The following is a 17088-nucleotide window of genomic DNA, read 5'->3' as shown; positions in this document are numbered from 1 at the left end:
GCAGGAGGTTGAGAAGTGAGAAAAAGGTGGGAAAATGTTGACAGCGAGTGTACACAGAGAAGAGAAATAAGCCAGTGCTGCAGAAGGAAAAGGTATTGTTTTAACAGTATAATTGGCACATCATGTTCAAACCATCCCAACAAGATCACACAGCAGGAGGAACTTCTTTAACAAAAACCAATATGTCTAAATCCAAAGGCAAAAACCAATAAATTAGGGAATGGTACTTGTTACTACAACGGGATTCTCTACTTCACAAAGGGAATAATTCCCACCAGGATTCCTTGTTTACTTGAATCAGCGTTTTGTGGCAGGAGAATGTGTTGCCTCCTGCTATTGTGACAGACATCATCTAGAGCAGTGTCTCCCGAACCAAGTGGGACCACATCTCCACCATGGATAATCAAAATCATGCGTTTTCCTTATTAAGTTTCTCAGCAAAGAAATGTGCATTTAAATCGGTTTTTTTCATTTATTTATTTTGAATCTCTGAAGACTACAAATCATATTGACCATGTTGAATTTCAGTGGAATTCGCCCTGACCTTCAAGAGTAGGCCTTTCAAAGTTATAGTTTTAAAGAGATACAAAAAAATGTAGTGAAAGTATTACGGGCAAGAAAAACTATGCCACACATGATCATCAATGGCTCACTAAACTAGAATACTCCAACCATGAGAGGTTCCGGAAGAACAGAGCAAAGACTGAGTATCGTTGAGATGTTCAATCAACACTTTGTTATCCTCCCAGGCACGGGAAGGACGCTGAGGTCTGAGGAGCAAAAGCAGAAAGATGAGTGTACCAATTTCTAAAAGCCACTGACATTGACCAGCATGAGCCTTCGGTTGTTCTCAACCAAATGGCATGTTTTTCAAGAGCAGAAAGCACTTTCCCCACTTGTGTTGTGCCCACTTCACACCTCCAAGGCCTTAGAGGCATATGCTCAATGAGACAGTGCTGGTGGAGGAGGGAGGGAAGGGGTGTCCGTCCCCCACACAATGGCATTCTCAGCCCATGCTGTGTGCGGACTGGGCTGGTTTGGGAGACTGTCCTGGTAATGGCTTTACTAAGTGACTCTTGGTGCCATAGGTGGCCCTGACCTGCACTCAGATCTGGTGGACCACAGAGGTGGGCATGGCATTTGCCAGGCTGGAGGAAGGCTACGAGAATGCCATGAAGGACTATTACAAGAAACAAGTGGCCCAGCTCAAAACCCTCATCACCATGCTGATCGGCCAGCTCTCCACGGGAGACCGGCAGAAGGTCATGACCATATGCACCATCGATGTCCATGCCCGGGATGTGGTGGCCAAGATGATTGCTCAGAAGGTGAGTTCCAGACTCACAGGAGTGTCGCTCTTTCTGGGCACCTACACCGTGAATATTGAGGTTAGGGAGAAGCTCACATATGGCTAAAACATAGGGGCTGCAAACTCTGCACCAGCCAGGGAACTGGGAGAGGATCACGGTGGCTGCTCGTGCCTTTAAAACCCCAGCAAAACAGCGTCATCTGAGCGGCTCATGCTTCCTGTGCTGTGGCGGGCAGCATACTGCTCTCCTGACCGGTACACAACACCCAACACCCAGGTCATCCAGACCCCTGTGAATCCTGTGGCCACGAGACCGCCTTCTACCTATTGCACCCTGTGATTCACCCACCTCCTCTGCCATGCCCTCTCTAGGTGGACAATGCCCAGGCTTTCCTCTGGCTGTCCCAGCTGCGGCATCGCTGGGATGACGAGGCCAAACACTGCTTTGCCACCATCTGTGATGCTCAGTTTCTATACTCCTATGAGTACCTGGGAAATACACCTCGCCTGGTGATCACGCCTTTGACAGGCAGGTGAGCACTGGAGTCAGCCACTGACAGAGAACCCTCCTGCTGTTTGGCTCACACCATCCAATGACCACCCAGTGTCACTTGCCCACAGAGCTGCAGGGGGAGGGCCAGACGCAACCCAACAGAGGTAAAATAAAACTGAAAGGGTGTAGGGCAGAGCCCGTATCAGAACAAACCCCGGAGCAAATCAATGAGCCAGACTTTTTGAGGAATGACTAGGCAGTCCTACACACCTGGATTCTCATTCCAGCTGTGACACATACCAGCTGTTGTTTGACCATGAAAACCTTGACATGATTCTTGGTTTATTCATCCATGAAATGGAGGTAGTAACTCCCACTTGAAGTGAATTTTGTAAGGATAAAAAACAGGAATGCTTGTTAAGGAGTTCAGGGCATAAGAAGTGCTCAGTAAATAATTCCTATGACTGTTTTCTTATCAACCAACTGGCACATTTATTTAGCACCTCTCACTTTGGGAATACAAAGATGAGAGCAAGGTCCCTACCGTTCAGGAGCTCACAATTTCTTTTACCATACTCTCTGTCACTCATATTCATTATAAATGAATTCATGCCAGACCCTGAACTAGTCACTGGGAATACAAAGATGACTAAAAGTTAAACTCCACTTCTATTGAGGGAAATATGACATATGTAGAAAAAAATTTACAAACATACACCACGCACACAGCAATAACCCTATGCATCCCTCCGTTTATCCTCTTCCTTACATTTCCCACATTCTGAAATGAACTTGCCTTCTTGCTTATTGGCGGCAGTCCCCTTTGGAATGTAAACTTTTTTGCTCTCAGGGACCTTTGTCTGTCTTGTTTGTTGCTGTTATCACCAGTACCTAGTAGACGTTGAATTATTATCCATTGATGAATGAAGGGTAGTTGATTATTGTAAGAATGACAGAATCAGGATGGGGAGGTCGGTTCAGAGGAGGGATCCACACAGGACTCCACCTGTGCCTTGGCTCCCAAAGAAGCAGCAGTAGCCGCTACGCTGTCTCCTGCTCTCGCTGGGCACCACCCTGCTCGCTGTCCCAGCTGAGGACGAAAGGCAGACAGCGTAGGTTCAGAGGGATGCAGGTCCCTCTGCAGCTGGAACAGTAAAGGCTGCAGCACCTCTGGGGCTTTGGGCATCTCGGGCTTTTACCCGGGCTTTCCTGGGTCATGATCAGTTGGAGGGGCTCATTCACTGTGGGTTCAGGGAAAAGTTTTCCCACCTCAAGCTTCATTCACAGGGGACCCTCTCATGTGCTCTTTGTCTTTATGATGATTCTCGGCAGCACACCAGTCCTAAACAGGAAGGGCTTTGGGAAGAGTGTTCTCTTTGGCTGTGAGCTTTTCTGCCTGCCTTGGACTTGGAGCTAATAGTTTTGGAATTTATATCGCTCGGAACAGAATAATGAAGCCATTATATATTTGAGCAACTTGGTTAATGTCTGTCTCTCACTGTGACTGGATGTTCCACGAAAACATTGGCTTTGATTTGCTCACTGCTCTGCCCCAGGACCCAGCACCGTGTCCAGCAAATAATAGGCATTCACGAAATACTCCTTGTGTAAAGGCAGGGAAATGACTTCTGAGATTCGGAGTAGTGTGCCCAGCTTCCCATACCATTCCAAATATTTCCTTCCTACCCACAGGCACACCAGACATTATCATTCCAAGTGATAAAAAATACAGCACTGGGGCTTCCCTGGTGGCGCAGTTGTTGAGAGTCCGCCTGCCGATGCAGGGGACGTGGGTTCGTGCCCTGGTCCGGGAAGATCCCACATGCCGCGGAGCGGCTGGGCCCGCGAGCCGTGGCCGCTGAGCCTGCGCGTCCGGAGCCTGTGCTCCGCAACGGGAGAGGCCACAACAGTAGAGGCCCGCGTACCGTAAAAAAAAAAAAAAATACAGCACTGTCTTTTCCCCGGGTCTTCATACCTGCCCAGGAGTTGAAGAAGATAATTACCTCTTTTGGGTTTAGAGGTCTCTAGTACTCTAATGCCAGATACCTCCTAGAGGGAAAGGGTAAAGTTTTGACAGTGAATTATTTCTAAAATAGGCGTTTATCACCTCTCATATGAAAGGATGCAAATAGGAACTTGCAAGAAAGATTTGCTGCAAAGAATGGCAAATACTATGCAGACCTTGACCTTGTTTTGCACATGAGATACTTTTCTGACAAAGTAGTACATAGTGAATATTTATATGGTGAATTCCATTTTCTCATTGACTTCCATTATTATCTCAAGAAATGTTTTGCCCAGAAAGAAATTGGCCTCAACACAGAAAATCACATTTTAAAGAGCATTCGGCTTTTGCTAGTGTGTAGCTTAAGTACGTTTAATTCTCTCCTGCCAGAGGAATTAATCAAATGGACAATTTATCCGTACAACCTCTGCACATTCATTAAAAGCACAACCGCATTACAGTACGTCCGACTGATTATGCCTGTTTCTTTGGAATTTCCCACTGCCTGGATGGGACCTGAATGTATAAGTAGGTACAATGGCTCAGCCATTGTCACAGGACTTTGGCACACTGCTAAGTTGAAGGACTAAATGGAGATAGATACTTTTTCAGGCTGAACAAAAGCCATTCTCCTGTTTCTTAACCTGTGGATGATTTCCTCCCCCTTTACCCCCCTTCCCTCACGTTCGCACACAAACACCCCTTTCAGCCCCGTACTGGAAGTACTGTTTTAATCAACAGCTTATCAATTTTGAGTACCTCTTAATTTCTCAGGCACTACTGCAAGTGGGTGAGAGATAATTGATGCAAGAGTCTTTGAGGGTGATTTGCTGGGTAGGATGCAACTAGCAAAGTCTTACACTTTCTTTTTAAGTTTTTTTAATTGAAATATAGTTGACCTACGGTGCTATATTAGTTTCGGGTATACAGGATAGTGATTCAGTGTTTTTATACATTATACTCCATTTAAAGTTATTATAAAATATTGGTTGTATTTCCTGTGCTGTACATTACATCCTTGTATCTTATTTATTTTATGCATAATAGTTCATACTTCTTAATCCCCTTCCCCTATCTTATCCCTCTCTCCAGTCCTCTCCCCAATGGTAACCACTAGTTTGTTCTCTGTATCTGTGAGTCTGTTTTGTTATATTCATTCATTTTATTTTCTGGATTACACATATAAGTGAAAACACAGTATTTGTCTTTCTCAGTTTGACTTAACTTCACTAAGCATAATACCCTCCAAGACCATCCATATTGTTGCAAATGGCAAAATCTCATTCTTTTAAAAGTTTTTGCACAGTGAAGGAAACCATCAACAAAACAAAAAGACAACCTGCTGAATGGGAGAAGATATTTACAAATGATATGTCTGAGAAGGGCTTAATATCCAAAATATATAAAAGAGCTCATACAACTCCATCAAAAAAACAATCTGGTTTTAAAATGTGCAGGAGACCTGAACAGACATTTTTCCAAAGAAGACATACACATGGCCAGCAGGCACATGAAAAGATGCTCAACATCACTAATCATTAGGGAAATGCAAAAACCACAATGAGCTATCACTTCACACCTGTTGGAATAACTATCATAAAAAGACAACAAATAATAAATGTTGGTGAGGATGTGGAGAAAAGGGAACCCTAGTTCACTGTTAGTGGGAATGTAAATTGGTGCAGCCACTATGGAAAACAGTATGGAGGTTCCTCAGAGAATTAAAAATAGGAGTACCATATGATCCAGCAATTCTTTTTAAGTTTTTATCTGATATTATTTTTGAAAAACTCAGTAATCTGTAAACAAAGAAAATAAAAGTTACCAGGAATAACCGTTGTTAATATTCAGTCTGTTTCCTTCTCATGTAGATTTTGAAAAAATGAAATTGCAACCATATGCTGTACATAAAATATCATAGACTTTCTCATGTAACAATATATCATGTATATACTCTCTAAATATTCTTCTAAACCTCTTATAGCTGGATTATCTTCTATTTACAAGTATCCCATAGTTTATGTAACATAACCACATTATGGGCCATTTAAGTTGTATCTAAGCTCTTACTGCTAAAAATAAAGCTGCTGTGAACTCACTTATATATAAATTTTTACTATATTTCTCATTATTTCCCCAGGAGGGATTCCAAGAAGCAGGATAATTAGATGATACATACTTTCAAGTTATTCTTAAAAAAGGTATTATTCCCACTGTCACTAGCAGTTTATGAGGTGGTCATCTCACAATATCCTTACCAGCATTAAGTATTATTGTTTAAAATATTATTAACTTTATAAGTCAAAATGGTATCTCATTTGGATCTTGATGTTCTTAATTACTCGCAGGCTTGAGCATTTTATGTATTTATTGGCTGTTAGATTTCCTTCTCCTGTGAATTTGTTGTTATTATCATTGCTCATTTTATTACTTTTACACTTAGCAAGTTCCTGCCCATTTTAAGATCAGTTTAATATTCACCTGTATTGTATTATAGTTTATGTTATTTTACTTTTTCCTTTAACCTTTTTTAATTCTTTGGTAAATTTTTTGACTACTGAGTAAAGTGAATGTTTTCATCAAAACATTTTTGTAAAAAAAAACAAAAAAAACCCCCACATTTTTGGTTACAAGTGATAGAAGCCTAACTTAACTTGAACTAACTCAAACTAACTTAAACAGAAAGAGGACTTGTTAAGTCAGACTTCTGGGGAAGGAGTCCAGCTTGCTGCAGTGTAACCAGCTTTCGGGCCTGAACAGGGAGCTATCAGGGCTTTACTGTCTCTCTCTTATCATGGCTTTGCTCTCTTCTGAGAGCTGATTCCTTTCTTGCATTGTTTTTCTTTGGCTGGAAAGATGGCCCACGCCGGATCCAGGAGGAAGAGAGACGCTCTCTTTCCCAGCACCATATGTCAAATTCCTTAAAGGGACCCTGATTGGTCCTGTTTGGATCATGTGCCCGTCTCTGAGCCAGTTACTGCAAACAATGAGATGGAGTATTTTGCTCAGGCCGAGCCTTGGGCGCACCCCTTGTGGGACAGCTTTTTTTTAATAAATTAATTTTACTTATTTATTTTTGGCTGCGTTGGGTCTTTGTTGCTTGTGAGGGCTTTCTCTAGTTGTGGCGAGCGGGGGCTACTCTTCCTTGTGCTGCGCGGGCTTCTCATTGCAGTGGCTTCTCTTGTTGCGGAGCACGGGCTCTAGGTACGCGGGCTTCAGTAGTTGTGTCTCACGGGCTCAGTAGTTGCGGCTCATGGGCTCTAGAGCGCAGGCTCAGTAGTTGTGGTACAGGGGCTTAGTTGCTCCATGGCATGTTGGATCTTCCCAGACCAGGGCTCAAACCCATGTCCCCTGCATTGGCAGGCGGCTTCTGGCAAGGTGGGAAATACTTTGATTAACAGCCCCATGGGAATACTCCATGTAGAGGAGAGATGGCTTTCCAAAGTGTGGAGTCCTGGGAAAGGAAAACCCATAGAAAATATGTTAGGGAGCATATAATTAAATGTTTTGTTGTTGTTGTTTCTAAGTAGTCAGTAGGCCCAGCACATGAGTTATGGGTCCTTTCCCTCACTGGTTTGTGATGTTTGCTCAACCATATTCAGTTTTGAGTCTATCAAACTGCTTCAAAGTATCTATTCTTATTCTGTTTCATCAGTATATTAATCCATCTATATGCAATACTCTTTAAGGATTGTAACTTTATTGTGAGTGGTAATATTTTTATAGTAAAGGTCTGTATCATTCATTTTCATTTTCCTTTCCTTTTTTTTAAAAGTTATTCTGTTCTTTCAAATGAGCTATCATCATTTTGTCAAGTTCTAAAATATAAATTATTAGGGTTTTGAATGGTGAGCCTTAAAACCTTCAAATTAATTTTGAAAGAATGGCCAGGCCATCTTTATAATATGTGATTTGTTTTTCTTTGTTCATACCTTCAATTATGTTTCTCAGAAAAGTTTATAAGTATCTTCATATAGGTTTTGAGTGTTTCTTATTGTTATCTCTATGTAGTTTTTAATTTTTTTGGTCCTATATAAGATTGTTTCTTCACTTTATATATATATATTTTTTTGTTTTGTTTTGTTTTTTGTGGGTTTTTTTTTGACCGTGCCACACAGCGTGCAGGATCTTAGTTCCCTGACCAGTGACTGAACCTGTGCCCCCTGCAGTGGAAGCACGGAGTCTTAACCACTGGACTGCCAGGGAAGTCCCTATGCATATATATTTTAAAACAACTTTATTGAGCTTTATTTTATGTCAAAAATTTCGCCCATTCCAAGTGTTAGTAACTTTATCAAGTAGTGTAACCATCACCATAAATCAATTTTGCAACATGTTTATGCCCTTCAGTAAGATCCCTCATGCCCATTTGTAGTTGATCCTCACTCCCACCCCCAGCCCTGGTCAACCACTAATCTACTTTCTGTCTGTATAAACTTGCCTATTCCGGACATTTCTTATAAATGGAACAATACAACATGTGGTCTCTTGTGTCTGACTTGTTTCATTTTGCATAATGTTTTGGGGTTCATCCATGATAGAACATGTGTCAGTAGTTTGTTATTTATTATTTCTGAATAATATTCCATTTTACAGATATGACACATTTTGTCTATATAGTCATCTTAGGTAATTTTCAGTTTGGGGCTATTATAAACAATGCTGCTGTGAACATTTGCTTGCAAGTCTTTGCGTGGATGTATGTTTTCATTTCTCTTGGGTGTATACCTAGGGGAGAAATTGCTGGGTAGTACAGCAGTTTTATGTTTAACTTTTTGATAAACTGCCAAATTATTTTCCAAAGTGGCTGGATCGTCTTATATCTCCACCAGCAATGTATGAGGCTTCTCATTTCTCCACATCCTTGACATTTATTATTATCTGTCTTATTTATTGTAGCCATTCTAGTGGATGTGAAGTAGCATCTCATTTAAGTTTTAATTTGCATTTCTGTAATAATGTTATTGAGCATATTTTCATGTGCTTGTTGGCCATTTATATATCTTCTTTGGCATCATTTCTGTTCATATCGTTTATCTATTTTTTGGTTGATCTGTTTGTACTCTTTTTTGAGTTCTAAGACTTCTTTGTATATTCCGGACATATTGCATATATGTTTGCAAATATTTTATCCCAGCCTGTTGTTTATGTTTTCATTTTCTTCACGGCATCTTTTGAAGTGCAAAAGTTTTTAATGTTGATGAGGTCCAGGTTGTCAGATTTTTCTTTTATGGACTGTGCTTTTGGTGTTGTAACTGAGAAATCTTTGCTTAATTTCATTATATCTTTAACTTTCTTTTCATTTACATATAGGAGAAAATTGTTTTTTTGTAAATTTATCTCCTATTTTTCCCATCTACTGCCCCATATTAAAAATTCTAAGAATTATGCTCTTGATTCTCCTTTTTCTAAGTCACTTCTAGAATTTCTAGTTATATTTGAACCATACACATAATATGAAGCATAATTAAACTATTCAAGTTTAGTTACTAAGTGTGTGTTATTTTTGGTAGATCATATGTCACTCATTGCTCTCAGTTCTTCCTGTCACGTTTTGAGAAAGACATTTACCAACTAGTGTAGGCAAACGAAGATGAGCACTAGGTGATGAAGGACCTCATAACCACGTGGCGTAAGGAATGGATCTTAGAATTGGAGGTATTTATGCTGAGGACAATTTTCAAATTTTAAATATTAAAATATTATAAGATGGACAGATTTGTTTTCGGTTGTTGCTAAGGACATTCTTCTATTAGTGCTGTTTCTTATGTTGAGCTGGGAACCTATCATAATCCCTGGGTCTTTTTCCTGTGACTTGCCATCTAACCACATTGCCCCCATTCCATGTACATGCGAGTGCTTGGAAGATTAATTTGCATTTGTTCTTCTTAAATTTCACTTTGTTGGGTCTACCACATCATTTTCAATTGCTAAAATTATTTAGAATTTTGGTCTACCTTCTATCTAATCAATTATTTCTTAATCCAAGTTATCTATGAATATATTGAACATCAGGAGTCTGTGTCCTGGTAATGCCACTAGAGGCCTCCCTCCAGGTAGATATTGTTGCATCCACGTTCATTCCTCAGTTATGATTATTGAACCATGTGGTAGGTGGAATTCTAGGAATGATCCCCAGCGACGTTTTCCCGTGTATCATCTCCTCTTCTTTGAGCGTGGGTGAAAACTATAAATAGGATGATATTATTCTCATGATTATATTTTGCTTTACCGCAAAAAGGAAATTATTCAGGTGAACCAGTATAATTATATGAGACCTTAAAAGTAGAGCCTTCTCCTGGCTGAGGGCAGAGGGAAGGTCAGAGAGGCTTGAAGCATGAGAAGAATTTTTCATGCCATTGCTGATTTTGAGGATGGAGGGAGCCCTGTGCAAGGATGGTACAGTGGCCTCTAGGAGCTGAGAGATCCCCCAGCCTCAGCATGCACCTAGGACCTCAGTACTACAACTGGTAGAATTTAATTCGGCCAAGAATTCAAATGAGCTTGGAAGCAGGTTCTTCCCCAGAGTGTCCAGATAAGGGTCCAGCCAGACTGGACCTTGATTTTGGCCCTGTGAGACCCTCAGTAGAGGAGCCACCTGGACTTCTGACATACAGAAGTGAGATAATAAATGGGTGTTGTTTTAAGCCCTTATTGTGTGGTAGCAATAGGAAATGAATACAAATCAAGTGATTTCACCAACTCTAAGATTAGCCAGACCACACGTCTGGGATAGCCAGTCTATACATACCTGAAGTCAAGATACAACACCTTCGATATTTTCATTAATCTGCCAGTTGTTTGTCTAAAAAAAGGAAAGCTACATTTCATATATTTATTACCTTAAGAAATAATACCTTGAAAGTGGATCAGCTTTCTGTTTTCCAAGGCACTTTCATATCTCTTGTCTCATCTTGTCCTCACAAGAGCCTGGTGGGTCAGATAAGAACAAAGCCTGTAGACATCATTTGCCCGAAGAAAACAAAACCCGCTTCAGCTCGATATTAGGAAGGCCTTTCAAACAATTAGAACTGACCCACGGTGGAAGGAGCTGGCTTCTAAAATAATAAACATGGCTCACTGGAAGAAAAGGCTCTGTGATTGTATTTGAAGGATTTAATGGGAGAAGCCTGGCATGGTTAAAGAGCCAAGCCTCTGAGGCCTCTTCCAGCACTAAAGGCCTGTCTTCCCAATACGCAGTCAGACTACATTGATCCATATTCATGTTGTGGTCAGTTGGTTAAGGCAACAGCTCTTCTTAAAGGATTCCTTCACATTTTCACAATGCAGTTCTTTCTGAGGCAGCAGATTTATCTAAATTCCTTTGTACAAAGAAAATACTGTGTGATGGACCCCAGTGACACATGTTTTTAAGTCACCAAAGTTTAATAACCTGGCCGAGTTTCATAAACACTTTGCAGTAGAGGCAAGATTTGAACTCAGTGTGTCTGACTCCTGAGTCCTTGCCTTAAACCACAATAGCATGATCTGCCCCCCTCACTAGGAAACAGGAGCAGATTGAAGGAGCCGGCTTAGATGTTTAAAGAGATGGATCTAACCATCTAACTAAAGACCACAGACAGAATCTTAGAGGAGGAGCGTGTGTCCCAAAGAACTAGGACATCCTGCTGGCTCAGTGGCCCCCCACGCAGAAGAAGGGAATACTCTTTCTTTTCTTTGTGTTTTCCTCATGGCCCATGCTAAAGCCCCACTGTCCCTGCCTTGGTTATTAGAACTCCTTAGACAGCCAGCCCACTTCCCCTCCCTGAACATCAGTCAGTCCATCTGTAATTTAAGGGGATTAGATTAGTTGATCTCAGAAATGCCTTCCAGCTCTAGAGTTCTATTATTATGGGCAAATGTATATGTATTTTGACATTTCCCCCCACGTGCTTCTTCTGGCGATAATCAGAAGCTCAGTAGATGCTCCAAAAGAGATTGACACCCAGTTCTAAGGGTTTCTTTTGGGAGATTCTTGAGTTTTCTATAAGAATTCTATTTTTGTGGAACCTTGTGCTTCTAGACTCTCAGATTCCTTGAGAGTCCTGCTGCTGCAGAGAGAAGAGGCCTGAATTGCCCTCTGGCTGGCAGAGAAGGCAGCCATGGGACAGAAAGGGGGTGGGAGAGAGAGTGGGGAGGAGAGTTGGCTGGGGGCCAGGATTCCACCCATCCAGGCAGCTGCCTTTCCTCCTGGGGGGTTACAGGGCTGTAGCAGGCCCTCCAGGTTCTGGAAGGAACCTGAGGCTGGCAGAGGTAGAAGGCCTTGGGGCCAGTCTGGAGCCAGAACTCAGCCTAGGAGAGCAGGTACAGTTAAGGCTGCACATGGAACTCTGAAGATCTAGCTACCAGTGTTGGAGAGAAGCATTGCCAAATGGTAACAGTGACCGAGCAAGGTGAGATGGGACCTAGCTTTTCACCTTAACCCTGACTCACCTCACTTCGTGGCCCACCTAACATCAACGACTCTGACGTGAGCTTAATCCACAGGGAAAAGTGAGGCAGCTGCGTGAGCCCAGCTCACCAGGAGTTAAATGCAGCCAGCCCCCCATTACACAGGAAAACTCCAAGTAGAATCATAATTCTGCATACTCTCCTCTCCACCTGGAGAAACTACCTTCCTGGGTTTCATCTTCAAAGGCTGAGGTAGCTATGGGAATTTCACACTTAATTAAAGGAGAGTTCAGGAACTCCAAGTCTTTTCAAAACAATTTTGGTTGCAGTGAGGATGCAGTCACCATCTGGCAAGAAAGGTGCTAACTCAGAGTTTCTGGTCAACTCTAGCATCAGATTCAGAACCAAAGAGAGTGCATTTCAGAGGACCCCTCAGATGTTAAAAAGATCAATGGCATGGTTTTAAAAGCTTTATTGAGATATAATTTACATGTCTTAAAGTTCACCCATTACAAATGTACAAATCGATGATTTTTAGTAAATTCTTAGACTTGTGCAGCCATTACCACAATCTAGTTTTAGAACATTGCCGTCACCCTGTTTTCAGTCCGAACTCAGCCTCACCTCCCTTCCTAGGCAGCCACTGATATTCTGTCTATCTCTGTGTTTTCCAGACATTTCATAAATGAAATAATATGAGATCTTTTGTATGTGACTTCCTTCACTTAGCATAATGTTTTTCAGGTTCGTCCATGTTGTAACGTGTATCAGTACTTCATTCCATTATATTGCTAAATAGTATTCCATTGCATGGATATATCACATTTTGTTATTCCATTCACAGTTGATGGACATTTGGGTTGTTTCCAGTTTCTTAAGTGTTATGGATATTGCTGCTTTGAACATTCCTGCATAAGTCTTTGTGTGAACATATGTTCATATTATCCTTGGGTAATTCCTAGAAGGGGAATTGATGAATCATATGGTAAACTTTACTTTTTAAGAAACTGTCAAGCTGTCTTCCTAAGTAGCTGTACCATTTAACATTCCCACCAGCAATGCATGAGGTTTCCAGTTTTCTCACATCCTCATCAGCACTTGTTATTGTCTGTCTTTTTGATTGTAGCCCTCCTAGTGGGTGTGTCATGGTATCTCACTGTGGGTTTAATTTGCATTTCCCTAATGATCAATGATTTTGAGCATCTTTTTATGGGCTTATTATCCAAAGGCACATTTTGTCATCTTCTTATGAGGATATATGTGGAAGAGGTGTATGACATATATAGTTGGGAGTCATAGTGGGAGGCTCTGTGGGAGCCATAGTTGGAGTCATAGTGGAGCGCAGTGGAGTGGGAGCTCAGCTGAGCTACTCTGCTCACTCACCCCATTGCTGAGGGCTCAGGGAATACTTGCGGGTGAAGTCATGGCAAAAATGAGCCCCAGGGGGCTAGGAACCATCAGCTAAGCGGAACCTGATCCAGGTAGACTCTAGGAACGGTCAGGAGCTGGATGGGGGAGGAGAGAGGGACAAGCACAGTCCTACTGTGTCTGGCACCTTAGGCTGTTCAGTCAGCTATAACAAAATACCAAACACTAGGTGGCTTATAAACAACAGAACTTTATTTCTCACGGTATAACTGGACAAGGCCGGTACGGAACCCAAGTTCAGCTGCTCGCCGCTCGACAGGCCAATTCGAGAGACAAGTGTTGGTGGAAAAGGAAAAGTTGCTTTATTCAGGAGCCCAGCAACGTGGGAAGATGGTGGACTAGTGTCCTAAGACCATCTCCAAGTTGCCGGTTAGGAGACAAAGGTTTTAAAGGCAGCGTGAGAGTGAGGGAGGGGGCTGCAGGGAGCCTGGTTGGCTTGTCCTATTCGCGAATTGGTTGGCATCAATGTGAAGTTTCGAGTATCACCAATCATCTGGTTTCAACCGGTCTGGGCTCTAAGTGCTGGCGGTTGGCAATTTTCACCTGGTGGGGTCTGCTTCCGGTGAGAACAACTTGGGGGGGTGTGTCGGGCCTGTATCTGTAGCTTTCAGGGGCCTGGGTGTTCGGGACCTGCTGTGGGGCTCGTCTAGAGTCTAAACTGTACCAGTTTCCCGGTCCAACAGGTATTCTTTGTTTCTCCATCTTCGCATTTCCTAATCATTAACTCTTGAGCCAGCCTTTGGAGACTCAGGGGAGGCCTGGGAGACTAAAGCAAAAGGCTGTTATCTTAAAGGACAGGGGCACAGGGGCTTGTATGCAGTTGCAATCCCCCCTCAATCTTGAGGGGAACAGGTGTTGGACGAGAAAAGGAATAATGTTTTGGGTAAAGAGGTTAATCATTAACTCGGCAGAGGAACTCAGTTTGCGGGGGACTTGACTTCAACAGTTTGGACGCTGGGAAGTCCAAGATCAAGGTGCCAGCATAGTCGTACTCTTGTGAGGGCCCTTTTTCTGGCTCACAGCTGGTGCCTTCTCATGGTGTTTTCACATGGTAGAAGGGGCAAGGACCGCTCTACCCTAAGAAGGCACTAAGCCCAGTCACGAGGGTTCCACCTTCATGACCTCGTCACCTCCCAAAGGCCCCACCTCCTAACACCACAGTCTTTGGGGGTTAGGATTTCAACATCTGAATTTAGTGGGGACACAAGTGTTCAGACCATAGCGCTGGGCAAGTGAAAATAGCTCTTCATGAATGGACTTAAACATACTGGGGCTGGGGGGAAGGAACCAATGAGAAATGAGCTAGAGAAGTAAGCGGGGGCAAGGTCAGGAAGGGCCAGGCTGAGAGCCCCTGGTGCCCTTCAGGGGGGGAGCATCATGATCAGATGATCCTTTAGAAAGTTCCACCCACAGCGCAGAGGGGACCAGAGCGGGGGGCTCTGGGCTTTCCTTCACAGAAGCTGTGCCAAGTCTCTCACGGCCTTGAACCTCAGCTCTATCTCCAGCCGGGCCAGAGCTATTTGTGGGGCCACCTGTGGCACTGAGAGTGACCTCCACCCTCCTGTGTTTGGCAGGTGCTACATCACCCTCACCCAGTTTCTGCACCTGACCATGAGCGGGGCTCCAGCAGGACCTGCAGGTACAGGCAAGACAGAGACCACCAAGGACCTGGGCCGAGCGCTGGGCATCATGGTCTACGTGTTTAACTGCTCCGAGCAGATGGACTACAAGGTACAGGCCCAGCCTCGGGGGGACTAGGAGCTGGACCACGGCTTCATCCTCGCCACCCTGGTCCAGCTCAGAGGCCCAGACAGGGACGTCCCTGCTCCTTCACAGGAGGCCTGAGGACCCTTGCCCTCAGGAGCTTGTGGACCTCCCTGTAAACTTTAGCACCGTGGAATCCGCTTCCACTGATGAGCTTGGCAACCACAGAGAGATGACTTCACCTCTGGGGTCTTCCTTTCGTCATCTATAAAATGGAGAAGCTGAACATATATCCAAAGGCCTAAATTCATTATTTGACCCAGAACCACAGAAAGGCTCATAAGTGGCTGATATAAAAATCTTCACATAAAAGTCATAGATGTGCTCTTGTGTAAAAGTGGGCATTTCCCCAGAATTTCTACAAGGGCAAAATATTCTAGGTTTGGCTTCTGAAGACATACTAGAGTAACCTCTATTCTTAGCAAGAGGTACACAAAGACAAGTGCAAGGGTAATGTTCTTCATCCAGGCACTCATCATTTTTACATTTTTTAATGTATTCCAGGCTCTGTGTCATAGAGAAATGAAAAAGAGACAAGAGGCCCATTAGGTCACTTCTCTGCTAGCAACGTTCTGCTCACAACTAGACCTTATTCAGATTCTTTTTTTTGAAAAAAGCATAATAACAGATTGTCTCACTGTCTCATTTCTATTTTGTTTTATTGTATGTATTTTTGTAAACTACCTTAAGTTCCCTTTTGAAAATAGGATAGCAGGTAAATAAATTTAGAGTGGAAAAAGAAAACATTTGCACTAAATAGATCAAATATTTATATGTATATATGATGTGATATATTGCCTGTAAAATAAATTTAATTTAAAAATAAATTTAGGGACTTCCCTGGTGGCACAGTGGTTGAGAGTCCGCCTGCTGATGCAGGGGACACGGGTTCGTGCCCCGGTCCGGGAAGATCCCGCATTCCATGGAGCGGCTGGGCCCGTGAGCCATGGCCGCTGAGCCTGCACGTCTGGAGCCTGTGCTCCGCAACGGGAGAGGCCACAACAGTGAAAGGCCAGCCAGCGTAACGCAAAAAAAAAAAAAACAAAAAAAAAAAACACTTATTACTGAACCCTGACCCCACCAATTCCTCTAAGAGTACAGGGTGAAAGGAGGAGTCTGCCCTTAATTTGTTTGAACTGTGCAAAGCTTCAGTCATGTGCATCTAGTACAGACACAGATCAGAGCAAGAACAGTAGGTATAGCTGTAGTGAGATACAGCAAAGGTAAGGTGATCCCTTCCTAGACACCAAACATCCTTTGTAACCAAACAGCCTCAATAAGTAAGCAGTTTGCAAACCTCCTCTTCCCTTTGTTGTCCAGCTATTCAGAATTATTTTTATCTCAGAGTACACACCAGCAATCAACTTAATTTATTGAGCATCACCATTGCTCAGCATCTGTTGGGAGTCATGGGAGGATATCAGAGATAGATAGGTAGGTAGATAGGTAGATGATAAAGAAAGAGAGAGGGCTTCCCTGGTGGCGCAGTGGTTGAGAGTCCGCCTGCCGATGCAGGGGACACGGGTTTGTGCCCCAGTCCGGGAAGATCCCACATGCCGCGGAGTGGCTGGGCCCGTGAGCCATGGCCGCTGAGCCTGCGCGTCTGGAGCCTGTGCTCCACAACGGGAGAGGCCACAACAGTGAGAGGCCCGCGTAACGCAAAAAAAAAAAATAAAAAAAAAGAGAGAGAGAAAGAAA

The 17088-nt window shown here is 43.1% G+C and overlaps 1 protein-coding gene across 1 annotated transcript in view; it reads left to right on the top strand.

Annotated features, from left to right (window-relative positions):
• DNAH9 (dynein axonemal heavy chain 9) overlaps positions 1 to 17088 on the top strand; it is a 298757-nt gene that overhangs the window by 91052 nt on the left and 190617 nt on the right. The window contains 3 exon segments of the mRNA XM_060132968.1: positions 1089 to 1328; positions 1682 to 1842; positions 15201 to 15357. Of these exon segments, the coding sequence (XP_059988951.1) occupies positions 1089 to 1328; positions 1682 to 1842; positions 15201 to 15357 (558 nt within the window).

Source organism: Lagenorhynchus albirostris, chromosome 20 (genome assembly GCF_949774975.1).
Source record: "Lagenorhynchus albirostris chromosome 20, mLagAlb1.1, whole genome shotgun sequence".
NCBI lineage: Eukaryota > Metazoa > Chordata > Mammalia > Artiodactyla > Delphinidae > Lagenorhynchus > Lagenorhynchus albirostris.
The sequence above is the reverse complement of the archived record's forward strand: the minus strand, read 5'-3'. Positions and strand labels throughout refer to the sequence as shown.